At 44.0% G+C, this 23,727-nt stretch overlaps 1 protein-coding gene across 6 annotated transcripts in view; it reads right to left on the bottom strand.

Annotated features, from left to right (window-relative positions):
* Nucleotides 1-23,611, bottom strand: part of DIXDC1 (DIX domain containing 1) — a 32,779-nt gene extending 9,168 nt beyond the window's left edge. For 2 of the 6 annotated variants that reach the window (XM_040652227.2, XM_015298304.4), the window contains exons 1-7: nt 19,002-19,236; nt 13,387-13,516; nt 12,547-12,672; nt 11,405-11,654; nt 9,177-9,284; nt 2,701-2,813; nt 1,377-1,522 (exon numbers count right to left, since the gene is read on the bottom strand). In XM_040652227.2, the coding sequence (XP_040508161.1) occupies nt 1,377-1,522; nt 2,701-2,813; nt 9,177-9,284; nt 11,405-11,654; nt 12,547-12,672; nt 13,387-13,516; nt 19,002-19,061 (933 nt within the window). In that variant the 5' untranslated portion in view covers nt 19,062-19,236. Of the gene's footprint in view, nt 1-1,376; nt 1,526-2,700; nt 2,814-5,031; nt 5,660-9,176; nt 9,285-11,404; nt 11,655-12,546; nt 12,673-13,386; nt 13,517-19,001; nt 19,237-22,984; nt 23,113-23,578 lie in introns of those variants that run through there. The other 4 variants (XM_417934.8, XM_015298302.4, XM_015298303.4 and 1 more) reach the window with 3 other exon arrangements.
* Nucleotides 23,612-23,727: the final 116 nt, after the last annotated feature.

Here is a 23,727-nt window from a genome sequence, read left to right on the forward strand (position 1 = left end):
ACAAAATACCTGATTTGCAGCAATACTCCAGTTCAGCTCCAAAAGATTCAAGGCTGATTGGCAAGGTTCTGCCTGCTGACAGAATCTTCCCCCAGAGTGCTGCAACTGCTGCTGAATAGCAAACAGCCAGCAATCTGCATTCAGTTAATGCAGAATCTCCTTGGGAAACCGTTCCCTGAGTGCATCCCAAAGTCTACCCAGCAGGACACTCAAGCAAGAATCATATAGGAACATAAAAAGCTGTCATGGTTTTAGTTCCTTACGGAGCACACATACATCAGGTCCCTGGTACTCCAGTCAAACTCTAATGAACTGGAGGTTCTAAAATATTGAACAAGAGGGGAGAGAAGAATAATCAATGAATCAAATCCAATTTCTTGGCTAGCAATATCAGCTGCCTCTTCCTACTCCGAGATGATAAGGGAGCAGCAATGCCAGCTGCTCACCCTCACTCCTGAGATGTGGGGCCAGGGATGGAACAGGACATGCCAGTCCTTCCTGTGCTGTCTCTCCCTGCTCCCAGTGGGCACATAATGCAACTGGATTTTACCAGTGCATGAGCATCTATTTTCTTTTGCAGTCTTTTGTGTCCTGCCCATTGTCCACAGGGAAAGTGCACTCCCGGCTGCCTTCTCAGACAATCTCTGCTTTGTTTACTGGCACATAAATATTTACAATTCAAAGCCAGTATGGTTCCCAGCACAAACAGAAAGGAATATTCCTGAGAGAGTTCATGGTCTTTACCATATGGAACAGGAGCTCTATTCCCCATGCAGAATCACACAAACACATTGGGCTGAGGGTCATTTGGTCAGAGAGGGACTGGAACAGGGCAGTAAGAAAAAGGTCCCCCAAATAAATGGTCGTTGGCTGAAGAGAAGTGTGTTAAACATTATATTTCAGCCCAGTTCACTGAAAGACTGATGCACGTCTATGTGACCCTTGATCAGCCTGTGAATCTTGATCGATTTCCCAACTTTTCTTGCCTCTCTGCATTACTTCCAATCACAAATCACAGAAAGACTGCTATACTCTTCCAGACTGCTAACAAAACCTGCAGGCTGCTAAGCGACCTGGTTAAGAATGGGAACCTCAGCCCATGGGAAAACACTACTGCATCTTTACCGTTCTGCATGGTAACATATGTGCTTTGCATGGCAATAGCAAATACAGAGCTCAGAAACACAGGGAAGAGCCACCATCCCCACTAACCAACTGACTTCTTGACAATCGCCCCAAGAGACCTCCCTAGGCCAGGACTCTTGCTCAGCTCACAGGTTCCAGACTCAGCTGCAAGATAATTTACCTTCCAGCTACAGCTGGTGAAAAGAAAATGAATGTATATGGAAAAGCTGGCTGATAAGAATATCTATTACCTGCAAACCTGAAATCATCTTCTTTGCTTCCTCCATTTCCTTTTCCAAATTATCCTGTTGTTCCAATAGCTGCTCCTCCCATGAATTCTCCAAACATGACCCCGGGTTCCCTGCTTGCCATTCAGGCTGGAAGTGAGATTCTCTCTCTTCTGGAAGAAAGAACAACTAAATGTGGTCATTACATACAGAGAGATAGAAAAGACTTGCACAACACTGTAATTGCCTGCTATCTGTAATGTCAATCACATACAAACTGACATGTGTTCTAGCTGGTATCAAGGAAGTTACTACAGGTGAGAAATCTTGTCTGTTTCAAGGATTCATGCTTCATTCTTCACGCAAAGGAAGCTTTCCTGAATATGCCTGCATCAAAGATGATCAGTATCCTCCCCCTTCATTAACTTTGCTGTATCTGGTGAGGTTGGATGACTACTACTTAGTTGCTATTTAGTTGACCAAAGACGAAACCAGTCAGCTCAAGCTGCTGTGCATCCGCAGACACACAGCTGCAGTACCCAACTGAACAGGCAGCAAGTACAAACATAGACAGTGTTGCTAAGAATTTAAGGAAGAGCCTGCCACGGCCTGCCAGCTAATCCACCTGCTGAGGCAGTCATCAAATACTTTTGGAAGAGCACTGAAGCAGACTATACCAGCAGAGGCTGCAAAGCATTTCCTAGGAGAGTTTCTGTTATTTGCTCTTGGGATAGAAGCTAACCAGAAAGAGCTATTATTAAGCTACATCCCTGGAAAGTTTAAAAAAAAAATCACTTCAGGAACTTCTTTGAAAACATTTCCTTCAATCCGCATGAAATTTCAAGTGTAAACTGATCACGTCACACGGCATTTGTGGAAACACAGCAATAACTTCAATGCAAACACCACAACAATACTTCAACTCTTTTCAAAGATTCACTCGACCATGTACAGATGCGCTGTAAACACAGACTCCTCCACAAAGTCAAGTTCTGCATCACAGGCTTTACAGGTTCACGTGAACTGTGTCTTTAGGAATTTTATTTTCTCTCTCAACACAACCTAATGATACCATGATTAAAGCATTCACCCTACAGTGAAAGTTACATGTGATTCTTAAACCTTCTCCAGAGCATTTTGTTTCCAGGTATCAGTTCGCAAGCCCTCACAAACGTTGCCATATTAATGGCACCACTGCACTGTTAAAAGTTTTGAGATTTTGCTTCATGTGAAGTTGACCAGCATCCCATTCTCTACATTCATCTCAGTCTCTGGTGAACTTTTCAGTAAACAAATGCAAATAAATCCCAATGAAAGTGCGAGCTGTTAAGCACTATCAGCAAACTACCTGTTTTAGTTTCTGCTTCCTCAGTGTGGATAATCACAAATCCTGCTTTCTCCTCTGACTGGGTTACAGTGGATTCACTCTTCGTGCTATGGACAGGACTGGGTGATGTGAGACTGCAGAGGAAACAAGAAACAGTTAAGTGCACTGATCAACACCACTCTCATCTAAGCTAAAAGCAAATATGCAGGAAATCTTGTTAAAATAATTTTCTGCATAACAAGCAGGGAAGTCATCAACAAACTAAAGTAGGCACTTAACTCACAGAGGTAACACTACATTCTACTAAAGGTCTGCTCAGAAGCAATTTATTTCAACTCTTGCATACTGCAAGCTAAACAAAAAGCCACCTTAGCTTTCTTCATGTCTCACTTCTGGGCTTTAAAAGCATCACTGCAATTGGAAAACAAACTTGAAATTCCAAAGGCAAAATATTTTTAAATGTCAGATACCACTCATGCGGGAGTTCTCAGGTTTAAAGTTCTTGATAATACCCAAATAGCTTCATTGGAGCCATCTCAGCTGACTGTGAGGTCCAAACACTCAACCTGTTCTCAGAAATTCTTCTGAAATGCATCACCCAGACAACATCAAAAGGTGGCTGAAGCTCAGTGACCCATTCAACATACCTCCCAAGTCTCAGGAACTAATCCTTGCAAGTGTAAGCAGGAGTTAATTTTTCATTCTCCCTAACATAGAAACAAAGCACAGAGAACAAAAGGGAAACAATGTGGAAGTAATAGAATAGATTCAGAAAAATAAGACGCTCCAGCAGCTTGCCTTCCACATCTTCCCAGCACTGTTGCTACATATTCCACAGCTCTCCCAGGATCAGAAAAGCCTTGCAACATAGATGAAAACTACTTGCTAGCAGCTTTGTCTCATCCATTCCCAGAGTTAGTGCTGGCTTATTTTTCATTTGCACTACAGACCTTTAAACAACCTAGTTTTAAAGGCCTAAAAAGAGTGGACTTTCAGCACATCAAAGGAAGAGATGAAGGCAACTTGATAAGTGAAAAAATAATGACCTTCTAATGGGGATCTCTAACAGTCACGGTGTCTGTTCTGTCCTGCTCAAACAGGGTGTGTGTGGTTGCTTAAGGGCTGAAGGCCACCTGACTTTGTCCAAGGGTTTACCTTCAGGAAGACTAAGTGCATCACAGCAGTTCTTAATTAGACACATTTTATATATATAACATTTGCAATCATTTGCTTGCTACTGCTTGTCACTGAATGGACACACAACATAAAATAATTGTTTGAGAGCCCAGTAAGTATAGTTGGGTTTTGCATTACACAATAAGGATCATAAGTGGAGCTTTCAAATAGCACAAGTACATAGCAGGAGCTCAGCTGATCTAACATGTCCAGTATCAGAAAGATTTTTTTCCTATGAGGAAGAGATCTTCATTTCTCCCCCTCACTGCGACTCTGTGCCATCATCCTGATATGGCCACTAGGAAGCACATTGCTGGTTCTCATCCATGCTAAAGGTGAAAGGATGAGAGACATCCAAGAAAAACAGTATTAGCAAATATTGGATAAGAAGGTGGCAAAACTGATGTATGAGTGGAGAACTAGAAGGAAAAGTGAACAGAACATGCAGAATATAAAAAACAAGGGGATGCAGAACACGGAAATAGTATTCCCCCTCTCCCCAAGTCTACACCTCTCAAAACTGTATCCACAGCCCAAATGAAATACAAAGGCCCCCAGCTTGGGCAGGGATGGGCTGAACTGTCACTATGGGTTTCCACACTATACATTATTACAGATAATTACTTAGTCATTCCTATGTCCACAGTCCCCCTTCTAGGCAGCTTCCTTATTTTAAGAGGCCAGAGGGTTCTCATGGCACCAGAAACAAATTCTAAAACCATGTCAAACAGTGAAAGTGACACTGAAATGCATGCAGATGCCTGATGAAGCAGCAGCAGAGGTCAGGTGGTCCCATTCATTATGCCATCAATGAGTTAATGCTGAAAACACTGCTGCACTTTTTCTATCAGTTGCCAAGGCACTTAGAGCACAAAATATCCACTTATACAATTTTCTCTTTAAAGTATATCATAATTCATGATTAAAGCATACAGAAATATGTGCTGGGAAATTAAAGCTATTTCAGTTTTATGATGCAGACTGTTCCACTTTATTCCTTTTACCACCTCTTGGATTCTTAACCCACATATCCTCACTCAGCTGAGTCCCAGAGACGTCAGTGTCTGCACAGCCCAGGCTTCAGGGAAACAGCCCCAGTGATAAGCTTGAACTCCCACAATTTTAATAAACACTCCACCCCCGCTGTTTCAAATGACAATGGCAACAATCGCTCACCATTTGACCTGCTTCCCTCCCATGATCCCACTTTAACCTTTCGCCTCACAGAATCCGTTTCCTGGGAAGCCTCAGGATTCGGGCTACAGACATGGCTCGTTCCTTCACATGCTCAGAATTCAGTGCAGAAGATGCCAGCTCCTGTCAAACTACTGGAGAAACATTTGCAAGCCAGACTGCTTCACAGTAGCTGAAATATTCACAGCCAAAAAAAAAAAAACCTCAGGGTCTTTGCAAGGAAACCGTCTGATGGCAGATTAGCAGCCCCTGTGCACGGATTGCAGAGTCAGGAAATTCTGCTGCCTGGGTTTTTCTTTTGCTGATTTTCCTCCCGGGTTATTTGTCTCTTGCTGCTGCATTTTGGTCAGCTGCACACCCAGTTATTTGCATCACAAGACTGATCTGGATTGCCAGTGGCGTTTCTCATCCCATTCTGCCCTCTTCAGACTCCAAGCACCTGCTGCAGATGCCAGCGAACAGCCAAGAGAAGGTGCTCCCGCAGGCAGTGGGTTCCCTGCTCCTCCAGACTCGGATGCTGGCTCAGAAGACGGTATGCAGCCCTTCCCGGCTCCTTTTCCTCGCTGGCTCCAGCTCCCTCTCCCTCCTGCTGTTCACAGAGCCTTTCTCTGAGATGCCTGCTTCAGGGAGGGGGAGGGAGGGCTGGTGGAAGGGGAGGGAAGAGGAGGAGGGATGCGCGAGGGGCTCGGTGGCCTGGGAATCAGCCTGGTTTTGGCAAAATTTCCATGAATCATTTCTATTACATATGGTTATTAGATATCTTGTCTCTGGGAATTCTGATACTCAGGCTCCTGAAGAGTTAATGCAGAAATTAGCTGATACGGAGAGGAAGTGCTGCCCTGGGACAGGCTCAGCAGCAGTACAATTATTAGGTGGGGGTGGCTGCTGATACAGACCTCATCTCACTAATACAATGGCTTGTTTCTCAGCTAGTTTGCAAAGCTAAGCTCGTAAATTTCTCTGTAAGGGAAGATAAACGAGAATCTATTTTTCACCACAGAACCTGCTGCCAGCATAAGACATTGCCAGGAGCCGGAGGTCACATTGCTCCTGTTTTCTTTGGGCACATCACTGACCAGAGCTAGAAGAAAGCGTGGTCATTGTGAGCATCAACACATCAAAACAAAATACAGAGTATGGCTGCTGCTGAGCCTTATTTCTGAGGCACCAGGCAGTGACTGGTGCCCTGTAACAGTGCAATATATATATTCCTGATTTCATAAGACTTGGTATAAATAGGTTCTTCCCCACTTGGCAGTTCCTCCTGCAATTCAGCAGCCAACCTGTTTGTTATTGCTGTGCCTCTGGTTAACGGCATCAGATGAGCCCCAGTCTGCTCTCTCCCTGTTCACACACAAGCTCTGTAACTGGCAGTACTGGAGGCTACAGTAAAAAGTTTTCCTGTCTGGCAGCTTGGATCTATTCCTCAGCTGGGGTCTTGCATGCAATAAATAAATAAATAAATAATCAATCAATCAAAGACATCATCTTGCCTGCTTTGTCAGCAGCCCTCAAACGGTCCTGCCCTTTGGTGACAGAGAGACCCCAGCACTCACATCTCTCTCCCAGCCTGTCTCCTCGCTGATAAACACAACACAGCTTCTGACCCTCATCTCTGAGGTAACAAAAATCCGCATGATAGGTAGGGAATATTGCTACTCTCTAGATACTGTGATTAAAATTTAATTACACATTGCAGCATATTCCCAGTTTTAATTAAAATTGTTTTAGCCCCAGCTTGATCCAATCTCTGATCATTTCCTATTCAGCTGCCAGTAGCTCTCTGTGTGTCTGTCCCATAGCACAGGATTAGAAGAACTGTAGGATAAGAAAAACACTGGGCAGTCTGCAAAGGCTCAGGCCCCCCTTCTGCTCCTTATGCACAGATAAATGAGCACAGACTGATCACTGAGAACAATTTTGAGTAGTTTCAAGATCTTAAATTCCAGATAAGCAGCTTCTATTAATAAAATTAGCCAACGCAAAGAGTGTTTCTGTGCTTTTTTCCTTACTTCTTCCCAAGCACCACATAGCGTTTCCAGAATTAGACCACTCTAAAGCTTTGCCAAACACATCAGCCCTCACTATTTTGGCCCCAGGCCACTATCCACCCACATCAGCTCACATTCACAATGCCTACAAGATGCACTGTGCTCCAATGTAGAGATGTGCTATTTTTCTCCTGTAAACAAAACAGTTTTAAAAGTTCCAAACAGAAACAGACTAAAAAAATGCAAGAATTCTCACTAAAAAAGCTAGACAATTCATTTCAGCTTTTCACGTGCATGGCAGAATACTTTCTGAATCCACAGTAAATTCTGGAAGTCAGTAATGACATAAAGGCTCTCACCGTGTTATGCCCTATCAGCAACAGTGTCACCATTGCCCTATGGCAAAAGAACTCTTGGCACTGCAGGGAAAAAGCAAAGCAATGTAGGATGTGCACACACAGTTTCACTAACAGCAAAGTACAGCCATGTCCAACAACGCCTGCCTGACAGGGTTAGGAGAGTACCTGTAAAATACTGTGGCTTCCTTAAAATGAACAGTGAGTGGAGAGAGGTAGCATAGTTCAGTCATTATCCTACTGAGATCACAGTTCAAGAATTAACACCAAAGTCCTGTGACATTAGCCAAGAAATGCTGTGTCCCAGACCAGTTTTTTTTTTTTTATCTCCCCCTGCAACAACGACTTCAAAGTACACTCTACTGACATCATGCGGAGGCACTGGCTCACACGGAGTTTCCACACCCATTCAAGTATGTATGCCTATGTTTAAAGCAGACCTCACATTTACACACAACAAATTTTGAGCAGAAGTACAAATGGTTGTGTTGTTTTTATTGTAGGTTTTTTTTTTTCTTTTTCTTTTTCTTTCCTTCTTCTCTTTTAGACAAGTGACCCTAACGCTCAGGTATTCAGAGGCCTCTTTATAGTATGGAGCTGAGAAATCCTTTGTCCTGAGAAACTGTCAGTGGCAATCAGCCCTAAGAAAATGAACCTCCTCACACCTTCACAAAAAGGGTAAATGAGAGCCCAGCTGAGACACTCTGAGGGAGTGGCCCTGGCAAGACAGAGAGGCAATGAAATGGTGTTGGGGCTTACACTGGGGACAGGAAAGCGTGAATCAAAGAGCTGCAACCATGCCCACACAGCTCTTAGTGTGTTCCAGAAGAGCTTAAATGGAGCAAAGCATCATACCCAGAGGGAAACCTAATATGTTCAGTCAGTGTGCAAGCTAGTTTCTTGTTATCTGGGGAAAAAGAAAAAGCCTGTCCTTTACTAGGAATCTACCCACAGTAAATCAGCTCCCCCACCATAATACAGTTTTTCTTCTGCTGTCTACACTGTCTCTCCTATATCCATGAAAATAAACAGACGTGTTCCCCCTCCCCCCTCCCTGCTGAAGTAAATGGGGGCAAGAGTTCTGAGTTATTCCCCAAAGCAAAGAGTGAGAAGAGCTTTTAAGGCACCAGTGTATGTGTTGTGACTGGCACATGCCGCCCAGGTTCACAGCTTCAAGTTATACCACCTCATACTGGACATGTGTTACATGCTGCCATTTTAACCAATCCTGGCTTCCACAGATTCTATTTTTTAGAAAGCCTTCCACTTCCCACAGCTTGGTCCTGCTTAACTTGTGCAGTCAAGAAAATGAAGGCTGTTTATAGCACAGAACACATATTTCTCAAGATCCAAGTCCTACTTTAAAGAGCAAAACCATAGCGAACTCTGACTTTTGAGGCATCAAAGCAGTATGCAGGAGATTTTTCAGCCAAATAATTAAGTGTTGCATTTTAGATTGAAAGTGAAAGCCTGGAGGACGGAAGGGTAACAGAGATAACTGTAAATCTAGAAACAATTGAAGCTGCTGGATGAGGACATGATAGCAATGAAGACAGCTGCAGATCTCCCAGGGACTGCCAGACTGGATTAAAAACTGGTGTGTTTCTCTAACTGCTGTTCAAATCCACATGCCCCTCACTTCCATTTCCACAGGTAACAATGTTTGTTTGGTTTAAGTTCCTTTCCTCCACATTTTCTCCATCACAATGACAAAGGGCATTTTAGGCAGTGCCTGACAAATGAATGTGACAGGTCATGGCTTGGCAATAAAGTTTGTTACCTGGAGGATTGGGACTCCAAGGGGATGTTATGCTGCCCTTCATACTGCTGCACCAGTGCCCGAACACTCCAGTAGGGGGTTTCAATCTCCTCATCCATACTGCTGTTTCTGGAATTAACAATCACAGAATGAGTGATGCCTCATATAGTAGGGGGCAGAAATTCTTTTGGTCTCCAAGGAGGAAGGGAGGAAAGCTAAAGGCAGGAAGGAGGGAACAGCTAGAAAATTTCCTACTAAAAAAGCTTTCCCATGGGGAGCTCTACTTCATCATCTTGGTGAGAGGGAAACAAAGGCAAACAGAAGCCACCCTTTTAAACTCACAGAATCATAGTACTGTTAGGATTTAGAAGTGGGTTTTTAGAGTTAGGGTAGTATGGTTAGGTTGAGGTTGGATTTGATGATCTTGAAGGTCTTTTCCAACCTGAGCAGTTCTCTGATTCTATAATTAGGGTTGAAGATCATCTAGTCCAACTGTCCACCTACCACCAACACCCGCGGGTCCTATCCCTCCACACAGCCTTCCAGCCACTCTTGCCCCAAGCCTGCAGTGACCAGTCACCACCTGGATGTAACTTCATTCACCACCACTCTCTGGGCCCAGGCATCCAACCACTCTTTACCCAGCAAAGAGTACACATGTCTAGGCCATGGGCTGTAGCTTCTCCAGGAGAATACCATGGGAGAGTGTCAAAGTTGTTGCTGAAGTCTGGTAGACTACATCTACAGCCCTTCCCTCATCCACCAGCTGGGTCACCTGGTCATAGTAGGAGATGAGGTTGATCAGGCAGGATCTGCCTTTCATGCTGTCTGAGTGTGATCCCTGGGTTGTCCTGCACATGCCGTGTGACTGCACTCAATATCATCCAGATGATCCTTACATAACCTTTCTTGGCATCAAGATCAGGCTGACAGGCCTGTAGTTCCCCAGATCCTCCTCATGACCCTTTTAGATGGGCATCAGATTACTAAGACTCCCATCATCTGGGACCTCTCCAGTTGACCAGGACTGCTAATAGATGGTGGAAAGCAGCTTGGCAACCACATCTGCCAGCTCCCTCAACACCCCTGAGTGGATCCCACCTGGCGCCATGAACTTCTGACAGTCCAAGTGGAATAGCAGGTCTCTAGATGTTTCTACCTGAATTGTGGTGGGGTTTATTCTACTCCCCACCCCATCCAGGTCAGATAACTGGTCTGACTATTAAAGACTAATGTAAAAACAAGGCATTGCATTAATCTTTAATTCTGTGACTAGAGAACCAGAAAAGCTCTGTGAAGGCAAGGAAAAGAACAGAATTTGCAAACAGAATAAAGACTGTTTTTCTCTGATGAACTCCTGACCCAGTATCTTTCCAAGAGAAATCTTTAACATTTAATTAAAAAAAAAAAAAAATTCAACCTCATTTTCACACTGCTTCATGGGTACACCCTTAAGCCAATATAACATGGGAAAATGACCTTCAGCTGTGTAAATGAAACCCTCAAAAGACAGCCATCTGGACTCCATTTAAATGTCATTGCTATTATAATCCACATTGCACCTTTTGCAAGTGTTAAATGTGCTTTCAGAATTACACATTCCTTCTGTACATGGATAATTTCCCCTCATTATCACCAGAACTCCTCCATTTACATGGTAGGATGCATCATCTGATTAACAACACACAACACTGCATCTGCCGACATAGCAGTAAGTGGAACATTGGGGAGAACAGCAACATCGAATGCAGAATGAACATGTGCAACAGGACCAAAACCACAGTTCTGGCAACAACTGCTCGCAAAGCTGTAAGCAGCATCTGTAGATAAGATGTTAGTTTTGTTTCATTTGAAATGGGATCTTCTGCAAGAAGAAAGCACCAAGATGGCACTATGTTCAGCTTGGACTGGGGAAGATGTGGCAGCCGAGGTCCCTCTGTCTTGGCCATAAAGACACATTCTTTTTTGGTGAACACATGTTCAGCAGTTGTTTTGCTGTAAAATACAAAAAAGACCTGGGATACCTATAATTTTCATTATGAGGCATCCAGGCTAGATGAGCAGTCCCCATTGTTAGGCTGCCACCAATTCAGGTTTTAGTGAGACAGCTGTGGTTTGTCTCTTGTTTACACAATCTAAGAGCTGCCTTATGTCAGGAATTGTCAGGATAAAGAGGCATCTATTTTGAAATGAATTGTGTCCACCTGCTAACACAGTCTGACCACACATAACTGGGAAAAATTCATTACCTCTGTCTGTGCCGGAAAACATCCCGGCCAGACTGCAATACATCTTGGCGAACATCTGCCAGAGCAGCCACTGCCCCTTGGGCCACTGCAGCAGCTGAGTGAGGCCTATGACTGGCAAATGATGCTGCTGAGCTCTTCCCCATCATGCCAGCAGGGCTGTGATTCACGGCTCTTCCAGAGCCTGGTTTGAAATGAGCAGCTAAGGCGAGGATCAGCCTCATGATAGATTTTAAGTTACCATCGACAATATCTACAAAATACAAATAAAGCCAAAGACAATAACGTTAACATGACATGCCACCAGAGCTGCATCTGACCAACAAGCATGAATGTAATTGAGTGAGATCATGCCAGTAAATAAGGACTACGCAAGAACTGCATTATAGCTCTGTTTGTTTTGTTCATAGCAAACACTGCCACCTACTGATTACATGTTTAAATGCTTTGAACAGACTTGAGCCTTCCTCCCCGTGGCCATTTCCAACTAACAGTCCAGCAGGTTAAATGACAGTTAATTTCTGAAAGCTCCCTGGAATGAGTATAGTAGTATAGTAGTAGTTACTGAAGAGTACCACTGTAATGGCAGTCCCTTCAGTAAGCACACAAAATGTACTTTTCTTTAATACTGAAGACCAAAGATTAGAAACATATTTCTTCAGTAATAAGATACTTTGAGCTGTTGGTAGCACCTTGCAAATATTAACTGATTAGATTTAATTATTTCATGCAAAGCATTTCCTCCAGCATACAAGCTAGCTCAAGCATGTTGACCTTGAGTTCGCTGCATTTTCAGACTTTTTAAAATTCATTCAGGATTCTTTAAAAATAACTTAGTTTGATTGAGATACTCAAAATCTATTAATATAAAAGGGATAAGGCTTCCAAATTTCAGAGACAACCTTAAAATAATATCACAGGCACTGGAAGCATGAAGGCTGGTTATTTGCTTTGGTGTCTGAAAAACAGAACCAGTGGAAAAAAGAAGACTGAGAGAGACTGTCGCCTCTTCATCACTGTTACTAAACCACAGGGGAAAAAACCCTCCTCCACAAATCAACATACTGTCTGTTTCATATGAAGCAAAAATAGAGCTAGGCCTTCAATGCTTAGAATCGTTTGTGGCAACTGCCAGGAGCTCATACCTTTTGCTGATGTCTGATGCATACGAATCTTTTTTGATGCCACAAACTGTAAGACTTTCTCCACATTTTCCCTCATCTCCTGCTGGTTGGTAGGGTTGACATGAACACCATTCAGCTTCTCACCAGCTAAAGAAGCAAAAAAAATTATTACAGAGGACAGTGTTTAGTGTCACTTCAAGTACTGATAATAGGTGTAGGGGCCAATTTTGTCTTGTCATTTCTTGTCCTGTTTATACCTCGTACCTGGAATAACTAGGTTGGAGGCAGGCTTTACAATATATTATCATCAAAGGAGCATTTTTAAGTGTACTTCCTTATTCCATGATTACTCCTGAGCCACTGTGACCTCATGGATGGAAATATTACACTGTTTTGTAGAGAGACAGGCAGAATTATCCCTCAGAGCTGATTCTGCTCTCACTTCTTATAAATATCAGAATCTCAGCAAGCAGATCACTCTTCCAACAGTGTCATACACTAACACCATTCCTTTATAAGATAAATCTTTCTGTAACTCCATTCCAGCCTTGTGGGAGTTATTGGGTCCTGGACAGGATTCCACATGCCTGTCACGTGATACCTGACAGACCACATACATAGTTCAGAAAGTCTGCAATTTGGCTGTGTTGCAGCTGTCTGCTAACACATATGGCCTTTAATGGAATTGTCTTTATGATTTGCTTTATGATTCTTTTCTTTCCAAGTAACCCTCCCCCCAAGCTCCACTGTCATCATTAGCGCTCTCCAGTCTGCCCAACAGATGTCAGAGCCAAGGCCAGCCCATTTTACTGGAGAGCTAAAACTGCAAGATGAAAAATAGTGCCATATGGCATTACTGACCTACAATCTCGATAAGTGAGGCAAGGATGACTCCATCTCTAAGATCTTGTCTCAGGTCTTGGACTGGCTTTATTGTTGGCTTCTTCTTCAGCTGGGAATTTACCCAGGCCACATATGCCTGTAGCTGTTGCTGAAAATGGAAAACAAAATGTTTGCACGTCATTTCCATTTCAGAGGGGAGTTGCATAGTTGTTACTTTTCTGTCTTTTGACTTAGAAAACAAATGGTCTGAACCCCAATGCCTGCTGAGCACAACCCTGATGTCATGGCACACTGTGGTGCAGCTCGCTCCATGCCAGGACACAAAGAGCAAGCAGGCAGCACAACAGTGCCAGAACCAATTCACTCACTGCATTTCATGTCCCCACTCCTGATTGCATTTTTTCCCAGATATCTATAAAGTAGAAAACCCACAATGCAGAAGCAAGAAAAATCTTTGCTATTTCCTATTAAACTCTGCCATCTACCAAAATAAACAACGAGGATGGATTTCCTGGAAAATAAAACAGCCTTCCCCTGTAGCACGGTTCACTCATATGGGAGCATGCACCATGCAGCAGGGAAGGGATACCCTGTTGTACAGCTTTTCCCCCAACTCCAATTCCATAGAACTGCATCAGCATTTCTAATAGACCAAGTTCATGTCTGCATAGGACCTTGTACACCTGCAAACTGGTGTGCCACACCACCTGCAAGACCTGACAGCAAAAAGCACTGCCTTTCCTGTGGGTCACACTGGGTGCTCCTTCGTTCAGCTGTGAGCGTTGCCAGCACGGGAAGAAACTCGGGGTTCAGGTGAGTGTGAAAAGTGCAGGAACAGTAACCTGCAGGTCCTCGATGCCTTCCCTTCCACCCCACCCCTGCAGCACTTCCACAGCCAACAGGGGCCCTGGTGACTCTGAAATCCCTTTGGGCTGGGCTGGTGTAGCGCACAGAGGGTAAACAAACTGATCCATTTATGGGATTACATCCTGTTTCGCTAAGCTTCCCATTATTCTGCCCATACAGCAGGTTTTAAGACTTCATTCCATATTATCTCAGCAATGTCAGACTTTATGCTTTTACAACCCATCAAAGTCACAATCTGATCATGGCTTCACTTGTAATTATCCTGACATAGGAAATCCAACATTAACCACACCACGGCTCAGTCGGCTGGCTCCGAAAGGTGCTTGGACCTCCATGAGGCTGTTGCTGCTTACTCAGCAGAGATGGAGAGCAGGATAGAGGATGTGAGCTTCAGGGACTGCTGCTGGCTTTTGGAAAGAACGAAAGAATTGGAAAAGCTGGTGCACACTTGCTGGAGCAGACATGGCCTTGTCACATGGACTGAGTCTGCAAGCTTTTCTTCCGTTGTAATGGCAATAGTGCACGTCAGTTTTGCCTGCCCTGTTTCAGAGGTTATTTTCTACTTAATGGGGACTGTAAAGAACCAACAAGTGTTAACTTCTCTCTCCTGTACAAGTGAGTGATTCTGTGCTGATTTCCAGAACAGCAATGATAACTCTTGCCAACCTGCAAGAAGCTGCTCCGTGTCTTGCAACAGTATTTTAACTGATGCTGGATCTCAGTGCCCCTAATCTCACAACAGTCTGATTCCAGATCTAGAGAGAGCAAAATCCTTCTACTACTTATATTCAATCAAGCTTTATTCAAGCAAGTAACAGTAGAAACGAGGTAGGCTTGTTTACAGTAACACAACATCATTATAGAATTATCCAGATTCAATAATAAAGACCTACTGAATAGGATTGCATGAAAATTGTACCTGAAGTCTGTGTAATTTGGGGAAGTAATCTCCTTCTAACAACTGGGTTGACTGCCTTGCTGTCATTTTCCAAATCATTTTACCAAGTTCTGAACTGGAATGTTATCTGATATTAATTCCACAAAGGCAAAATCCCTTCTGGCCTACAGAAAGCTTACAATTTTACACTGGAGTTTATGAGACTCTTCCATTCAGATACTTTTTCCAGTCAATGGAAAAAAAAAGACTTTATTTTCTCTCATTCCTCATGCAATAAGAAAACATTTTGGCAGTCTTAAGTCTCCATGTCTTAAAAGCACAAGAATTAAAATTTTATTATTAGAACAAAAAGAAAATCACTCCTAAAGCCTAGTGCATTTACACTTTTAACAGTGCTGCTAAAAGGAGGATTCTAAAGCAATGGAAGATGGATGTCACTACCACAAAGGAGAGCATTTCATAGCAGTAGCTGCTATAACACTGCAGGCTGACATTTCATTAGCAGACTTACAGTACAAATTTATTCCACTAAAGTGTAAGATTTTCCTGTGTAAGCTCAAATGGTTGGAGTGATCAGTATTTCCTGATTTTAGATCCAAAAACTAAAGAGCTAGTAACTTTACCAAGAGTCCTAAGTTGTTGCAAAGCAAAAATTACCCCAAGTATCATCTTCCAGCACATACCAACAGAAAACAAAACTATCCTGCCAGGAGAACAGCAGCTCCACACAATTCACCTCAAACAACTCCTGTCTGACAGCTATATCCAAGAGCAATCAGAAAGGGAGCAGCAATGGTTCATCCTAGCTTGTCCCTTTGTTTTCCCTGAGTAACTCTTCGTTCAGCCGTTTACCACTGAGGAGATTTCTGCTACTTCTCTACATGCTGGTCTGAACTTTTGTTCACCTAAATCCTAGACTTAATGGAGAAGACACTAAGCTCAAGCCCTGCACCAACATTTCTTCCAAAATCAGGCTTTTCAGAGGAAAAACAAAGCAGCCTAAGGTTTGCTATACAGAGCAGAGGTTATTAGGATTGTGGTGGACTTAAGCTTAATCCTATTTATATTAACAGAGCTTTGCGTTCCAAAAAAAGGCCAGGTTTCCTTGCACTCTGCAACTCGAAGAGTAACTCTCCTACCTGCAGGAACTTGGAGCCCAGATTGCTTCAGCTCCTACACAGATCACTGTAGAGTGCTTGCATCTAAATCACTCTGGAAGCCCTAACAGACTTTTCACGGTGGAAGAGGATTTGAAAGCTGGATCCTAGGGGCCACCTGCAGTTGTAAGGAGTTCAGCAATGTGCAGGTACTTCTGTTAACAAATTACAGGTTCTTTAGCAAACACACTTTGCAGTGCAGGATTTCATTTTAAACCATTTTACTAGCACATACTCTGAAGAAGGGTCTCAGACCTCCTGCTGATTGGAAAGCATGTTGCTGAGATCAGGAACTACTTTGTGCTTTCTCTCTACAGCCCCTGGTATGGTGTCTTCCGGGTCAGCACTTTATCTCATGTTCTGTGAGCCCTTACAGATAATTACAATGAAGAGCCATTAACTAATATTTTCCACAGGTGGAAGAAAAGCAGCAGCTCTATTGCAAATCTCCTGCCAGTTCTAGATCTCTTTGCTGTTCTCATTTAAGCAGTGCAATCCACCACCTGCTGCTTAGGGCTCATGTTTCTTTCAAATACACATCAACCCAGTGTTCCCTACAGTAAATATAGGTAGATCATGGTGCTTTGATATGCTACTCTGTCCTTTACCTTCAGTGCCATCTATGTGGTGCTGTACTGTGTTAAATTTTCACCTCCTCTAAGATAAGGGGATTGCACTTTTTGAAGTTCTCCACATATTTCTTGGTAAAGTCATTCCGTAGTTGGTAGATGCTTTCAAAGGGCCTGACATCCTTGCTGTCATGTAAGACTCCCAACTTCTAGAAGAGAAGTCATCTTTTCTACACACACACAGTTGATGAATATGAATCTATTCTTCTTGTTGGATTTAAGGACTCTGCCTGAAAGAATAATGCTTCTTGTAATCTTCACTCTGTTTTTTGCTTTATAGCCTGTGGATGTTGCCCAAACACCAGCTCTAACAAGGTCAAAAATAATAGCCCTCGTGCTATAAGGATGGTCTTAGTAATAAAAGGCATTTAGTGTCCTGTCTGTTTAGAGCACTGAACCAAAAGTCTGTAACAACAGAGTTCAAAGGACAGACTAATTGCATCAGGATGTAACTTTAAGGCCCTGTATAATTTCTAGGCTTTCTGACATTATTACCTTAATTAAATGAAAATCACTGCTTAACTATGACACTTATATATGTTTATGACCTCTGCACAGATCTGGAAAGTACATCCTTGTATTCCAAGGTATCTAGTCACCAAGATTCACATGGACAGAAAGGATGCTCTATCAAAAGAACAGCAGGCCCTGGGTTAGCAAGGCAATTCCTGCAATACCTCAGTTCATTGTGTGAAATGAAGTCTGACAGGAAAGTGAAGGTCAGTTTTTATGGGGGGGAGAAGGACTTTTTTCCACAGCTGAGCAGCCTAAGGGTAAAATCAGATGCTCTGAGTGGGGCTAGCACTGAACATAAAAATGTTCTTTGCTCTCATTAATTACGATTAGCTTACACCAGGTAAAGAACAGCTGCTCTCGAGAACAGGAAGCTTCCACAACTTAAACTAAAGCCATACGTTACTAGCTAAAAGTGAGACTGAGATACTCTGTGGATGAGGGGATGGAGTATTTATACAGTCACGCAGAGCAATCAGAGGAGACCTGTGGCTGGCATGAAGCTGTGAGGCTCACATTTCATACCCAGTTTGCTTTCCTCTTAATGACTGGTGGTGTTAAGCCCAGGAGGGACGTGCATTTTCTGTAAAGAATGGAGCATAGGAGCAGAACAGACAGGTGGTGTCTGGGCCATGAAGGGATGAAGAATCAGGAAACACAAACAAAACATGAAATAATAAGACACACCAAGAGGCCATCCCTGCCACCATGTGAGAACGGACATAGCAGCTACTGTTTAATTTCATCATGAGCCCTCATGATACTCCCTCCTCCTCAGTTTACTGGCAGGTAATGGTGCTTCAGCATGCTCTGCACAATGAGTGCAGCCAGGCAGTGGCTGCCCAGGCATTCTGTACTGAGTGCGCAGAGTCCGAATGAACCAACTTCTTGTGCTCCCTGAACAGGGAAGCCAACGACGGCCTTCCCTCCCCATGCAGTCACAGGATTTCCCATCTCTGGAATTTCTTGGTAGTACTCACTCTTTATGTTTTATCAGTCTCCCTGATGCTACAATAATAAAAAAATAAAGAGCACTTTAAAAACAGTATTTTCCAGAGCCAGATGAATTTCTGTCCCTCTGAAATTCAACCTACAGAAGACAATGGGAAACAAAAAGATGCTATGCTCTTTGTCAGCCTCTCCCAAAAGCTGTATGTTTACAGGCTTTCTAACATCTGTCAGATACAGAGACCTCACATACTCAATAAAGGAATCCATTCCGTAAAATAAGTCATTCTCCATAACTGGTTCCAATTTATATTATTTTCTTGTACAAATGTAAAAGCTCTACAAAGAAAATACAAACTCCAAGCTAAAATCATCAGACGTAATCCAGCCACAAACTTTTCAGGACTAGTGCTGATTTGCAGGTTCCCCATGGAGCTGCTCCATATTGCCTTCTGTTAGTAAACAGCTCTCCCCACTCCCCGGCTGCAAAATCTTGCTCATTTTTCTCCTTTTCATCTCCACAGAGCACTGGGAGGCACAGCAGTTCCTAAGAGATGCCGCAGAAAAGCATACTGCCTCACCCTGGAAAAGTCTGCATGGGATTTGGGTGCATGCATTTACCTCTGTGAAGCCCTCCTGCAGAATATCCAGTAAATTCCCCCTGGCCAAACAGGCAAGCATTCTCCACGAGCCCACTGAGGGGTGAGGGTCTCAGAGGGCGTACGGCAGATCCTCCAGCTCTGGGCACAGCCTCTTCCTCCTCCTCTCAAAGACAAAGAGTTGGAGCTCATCAGGAACCACATACATATCCCATATGCGCAGCCTGTTAGTGCACACAGATAGTTGAGCCAAAGTCAAGGCTTGCACTGGGCATGCTCACAAGAGAGCTGCTGGGGGAGCAGCAGAGAGATGTCATACGGTTCCTATAGAAACGCCTCAGCTTACAAGATGCAACCCAAGCGCTGAGTTAGGGAAACATCTGAAACCTATTTCCAGCAGTGTACACATGAAACCTGCTGCGGAAAAGAGGTTTTCTTCAAACCCACCAAACACAGCCAGCCCTGTCCGGCGTGGGGGCAGGGCACGAGTCAGCAAAGAGCAGATGTCTTGCTTAGCTAGAAAGCAATAGGAAAGACTGTAAGAGCTGGCCAGCTTAAATTCTCAGCAATTGCTCCACAGCCCCGAAGAAATGGCACCATTTTTAGCAGCTCTGTAGAAACAGAAAGCTGCAAACGAGGCCACAACACAGCAAGTAAGATTTGCACAGTGCTGGGCTCCATTCCAGCTGCTGTGGCAATGAAGATGAAAGAAGAAATAAGGAAGAAAACTTTAAATTAGAATTAAATACAGTCCCCATCAAAGTTTCTAAATCAACAGTAACAACATTCATTCCAGAAAAAAAAAAAGTATCAAATGTCTTCAGGCAATCTCCCAAACTTCATCTCACCTTACAAGAAGTGCCCTGGAAAAAGAAGGAAAGCATGGAGAACCCCTCCTGCCAGGGGCTGTCTGCCAGTCGTACTGGGCAGCACATCAAGCACTGCCCAGCAACACACCACACCTCCACAGTTCTGAATACCTGGCCAACCATATCTAAAGGTAAAAACAGACATGTTTTTCTGCCTAAGTATTGAAGGCTCTGGAGGAAAAAGCCATTGCATAATTTTACCATGCTAGTGTTTTCTCTGTCAGATATGGCAGATATAGGTAAAATACAGAAAGACAAGCAACAGCTAATTTCCTTCTGCAACCAAGACAAGGAATTAAAAAATGAGTCACTTTCCACTCGTGACTCACGTTTAAAACGCATGTAAATATATTCCTGTTTGCCTTTACTTTTCCAAATTCAATAGGAACTGAGACTTATGTTTTCTTTAATTGCTATGTCACATCTGTTAAGCAAAACAGTACAGTACTGTGAATCTTTGCAAAAAATCTTGCAAGGAGGCAATGCTGGTGCTCAGCACCTTGATCCAATTTGCTCTCGAGACTCAAAATGACTCACAACACTGTTAACTAGATAACAGTAAGTATTTCTCCCCGTTTTGTACAGTGCAGACAAGTAGGAACCTTTTCTATGAACTTTATAATAATCTCAAGGAAAAAGTTATATTTATTAATTGTTTTTCAGTGCTACACAGTAAACATACATTCATGGAAGACATTTACAGGTAAGAATACTGAGGTCATCCCTTCCCTATACCCCTTCAATTTCTGGAAGTAAACACACACACACACACACACACGCAAAGCCAAATAAACTGCAGAAGTACTAAAGTGAAACCAAATGTACTTTGGCTGTATGGAGAGGTGGCAGATGGCTGCGAGGTGTTCTCTGATTGTGTTTGGAATTGGTTTTATGAATTTGATAGCAGATTAAGAATTATGTGCTCACAATCCCTACAAGCTCTAGATACACTTGTCCTTTGAAGAGGAGATAAGCCACAGGCAGGCAGTCCCCCACCACAGACTATTACTGGAGACATGACCCAAATTTTCAGGATTTCAAAATGAGAGTAAGGAGATAATCTGTGAAAACAGCAGAGAAACAAAAAGTGTAAAAATAATTCAATGTGTAAAATGTATTGTTTAAATCATAATAAGCTGACAGACTGCAAAAAGAGTTCACTGATTATGGACCTCACTGGCATTTAGCGTAAATGACTTAAGAAACAACACTTTTTGCTATCTTGCGTTTCTCTCACCCCTACTCCCTGTTGCCCTATTTCCTGGCACAAAACAAAGGACTTAAAGCTAGATGTGTCACTCATAGTGTGATAGTGCCATCCCTGAGAAATACAAAAGATTGTCAGCTGAACATATTGGGGGAACTGTGAAGAATTTCATTTCAATTGGAGACAATGCTCAGGTCAGACACCTTCCCCTGCCTTCCTTTTTGAATCAACAAAGAAAAGCTGAGACTGAAATCTGAAATTCAGGTGGTCACTTTCAATCTCATTTCCCTGCCAAGGAGCTTCCACCCACTAGAACATGGCAGTGGGTGGTGGTCTCCTTACTCATGCCAGGTCCAGGGACAGACCTGCTCATAGTGTGCTGTCCATCAGAGATTTTGTCATCAAAAGATTTGTTTCAACATGGGGATCCTTATCTCTGAAACAGAACTGCCTCTCTTTGACAACAGAAATATCAGAGAATAGAAACTAGGCCATTTCTGATGCCTAGACTGAGTGGTGGAGTATGCTGGGCCATTCTTCTGTTTACTGTGGTAACAGAAATGCATTTGGGTACATGTGTGTGCTGAAAATAAGTTTTAAAAATTAAATTCCCTTTTTACTTTTCACTTTTAAATATCAAGCCTCCTGTAGCAGGAATCATATTTTTCTTTCAGTTTTATAGCATCATAAAAGATCCCTTCGAATCTATTTGCAATAAGGGAAAAAATAAACGGTCCTGCCAACTAAAAATAATTCGTTGTAATTCTTACTTTCAAGAAGGACTTTTAAAATTCATGAAAAGCAATTCCAAAATGAAGGAATGGGAGGCAGCGATACAAAAACGATCTTGGCTCTACCGTTCCTGATTGCTGACCTTCAGAACAAACACGCAACGCCGGCTTGGTTGGCAGCATTGCCCTCTCCTGGCCGCTTTCAGCATAACCGTCGTGCTGAATCCTGGGCAAGATGCGGGACAAAGCTCCTTGGAAGACACCAAGCTGAGTGGTGCAGATGTTACAACAGAAAGAAGGGATGCCATCCAGAGGGACTTTGACAGATTTTAAAGGTGGGCCCATGCAAACCTAACGATGTTCAACAATGCCAAGTACGAAGTGCTGCATCTGGGTCGGGGCAATCCCAGATATGCATACAGACTGGAAGAAGAAATCCTTCAAAGTAGCCCTGTGCAGAAGGACTTGAGGGTCCTGGCAGATGAAAAACTTAACATGAGCGAGCAAGTGTGTGCTTGCAGCCTGGAAGGCCAACAGTATCCTGGGCTGCATTAAAAGAGGAATGGCCAGCAGGGCAAAGTGGTGGTTGTTTCCCTCTACTCTGCCCTTGTACGCCCCATCTGGTGTACTGCTCCCAACACAGGAATGACATAGAGCTTATGGAAAGGGTACAAGGACACGAGAATGATCAGAGGGCTGGATCACCTCCCCTGCGAAGACAGGCTGCGGGAGCTTGGCTTGTTCAGTCTAGAAAAGAGAAGGCTGTGGGGAGGCCTCATTGTGGCCTTCCAGCATCTAAAGAGAGATTATAAACAGGAGGGAAATCAGCTTTTTACATGGGTGGATAGTGATAGGATAAGAGGGAATGGTTTTAAACTAAAGGAGGGAGATTTAGATTAGATGTCAAAGGAATTTTTTCACAGTGAGGCAGTGAGGTGCTGGCACAGGCTGCACAGAGCTGTGGGTGCACCATGGAGGCATTCAAGGCCAGGCTGGATGAGGCCCTGGGCAGCCTGAGCTGGTTCTTGATGTCAGCAACACTGCCAATGGCGGGGGAGCAGGAACTAGATGATCTTTGAGGACCTTTCCAACCCAAGCCATTCTGTGATTCGGTGATACTGTGATTCAGAAACACAGCTCACGGAGTGCCCCCTCCCGACCCTCCCCATAAAGCGCCCCGCAGGGCGGCCACACTCACAGACGCTGCAGCAGGCTGTGGTGGGGGACGGAGCCCCGCCCCCAGCGGCGTTCCCATGCCAGGTGCCGCAGCTCCGCTCAGCGCAGCAGGAACGCGCCGGCAGCCCGGCACGCCTTCTGTCCTCAGTCCTGAGGGGGAGAAGGAAAGCCATCAAACACAAAGGGAAGGGGCAGAGAGGGAAAGTTGCTACCTTCTGTAGAAAAAAATACATTTAAGTTTTAATATCCGTGGACTTAGGGAAGGTCTTTTATTTTCTTCCACATGTAAAGCGAGGATGGTGGACAGGGTGCCTTTAGAACATGTACACGGGATTCCCGATGACGTCGGCTTATAGCACACATGGGATCTAACTATCTCCGCCACTTCTGGAGGAGGAATCCAAATCAGCACTGCCAATGCGGCAGTGGGAATTGCTAATTTAAAACAGAAAGGTGGATAGGTGCCGGCGCTGACAGGCCGGGCGGCTGGAGCGCGGGGAAAGAGGGGGACCCCAGAGGGCAGGAGGGGGCCCGGGGGCTGCGGAGCCCCGGGGAGGGGGTTCTCAGAGAGAGCGGGGCTCCGGGTGGGATCAGAGCCCGCTCCCTGCCGCCCTACCTGCGCCCGGCCCGCGCGCGTCGCCGCTGCCATGGGGACGGGGATGGGAGCGGGGCGGAACGGCCGCCGGAGGGCGGGAAGCGGGCGGGGGCGGAGGCGGGAACGCGTGAAGCGCGTCCTCCCGTCAGGCTGGGAAGGGGCAGAAAATG

Source organism: Gallus gallus, chromosome 24 (genome assembly GCF_016699485.2).
Source record: "Gallus gallus isolate bGalGal1 chromosome 24, bGalGal1.mat.broiler.GRCg7b, whole genome shotgun sequence".
In the NCBI taxonomy this organism is placed as follows: domain Eukaryota; kingdom Metazoa; phylum Chordata; class Aves; order Galliformes; family Phasianidae; genus Gallus; species Gallus gallus.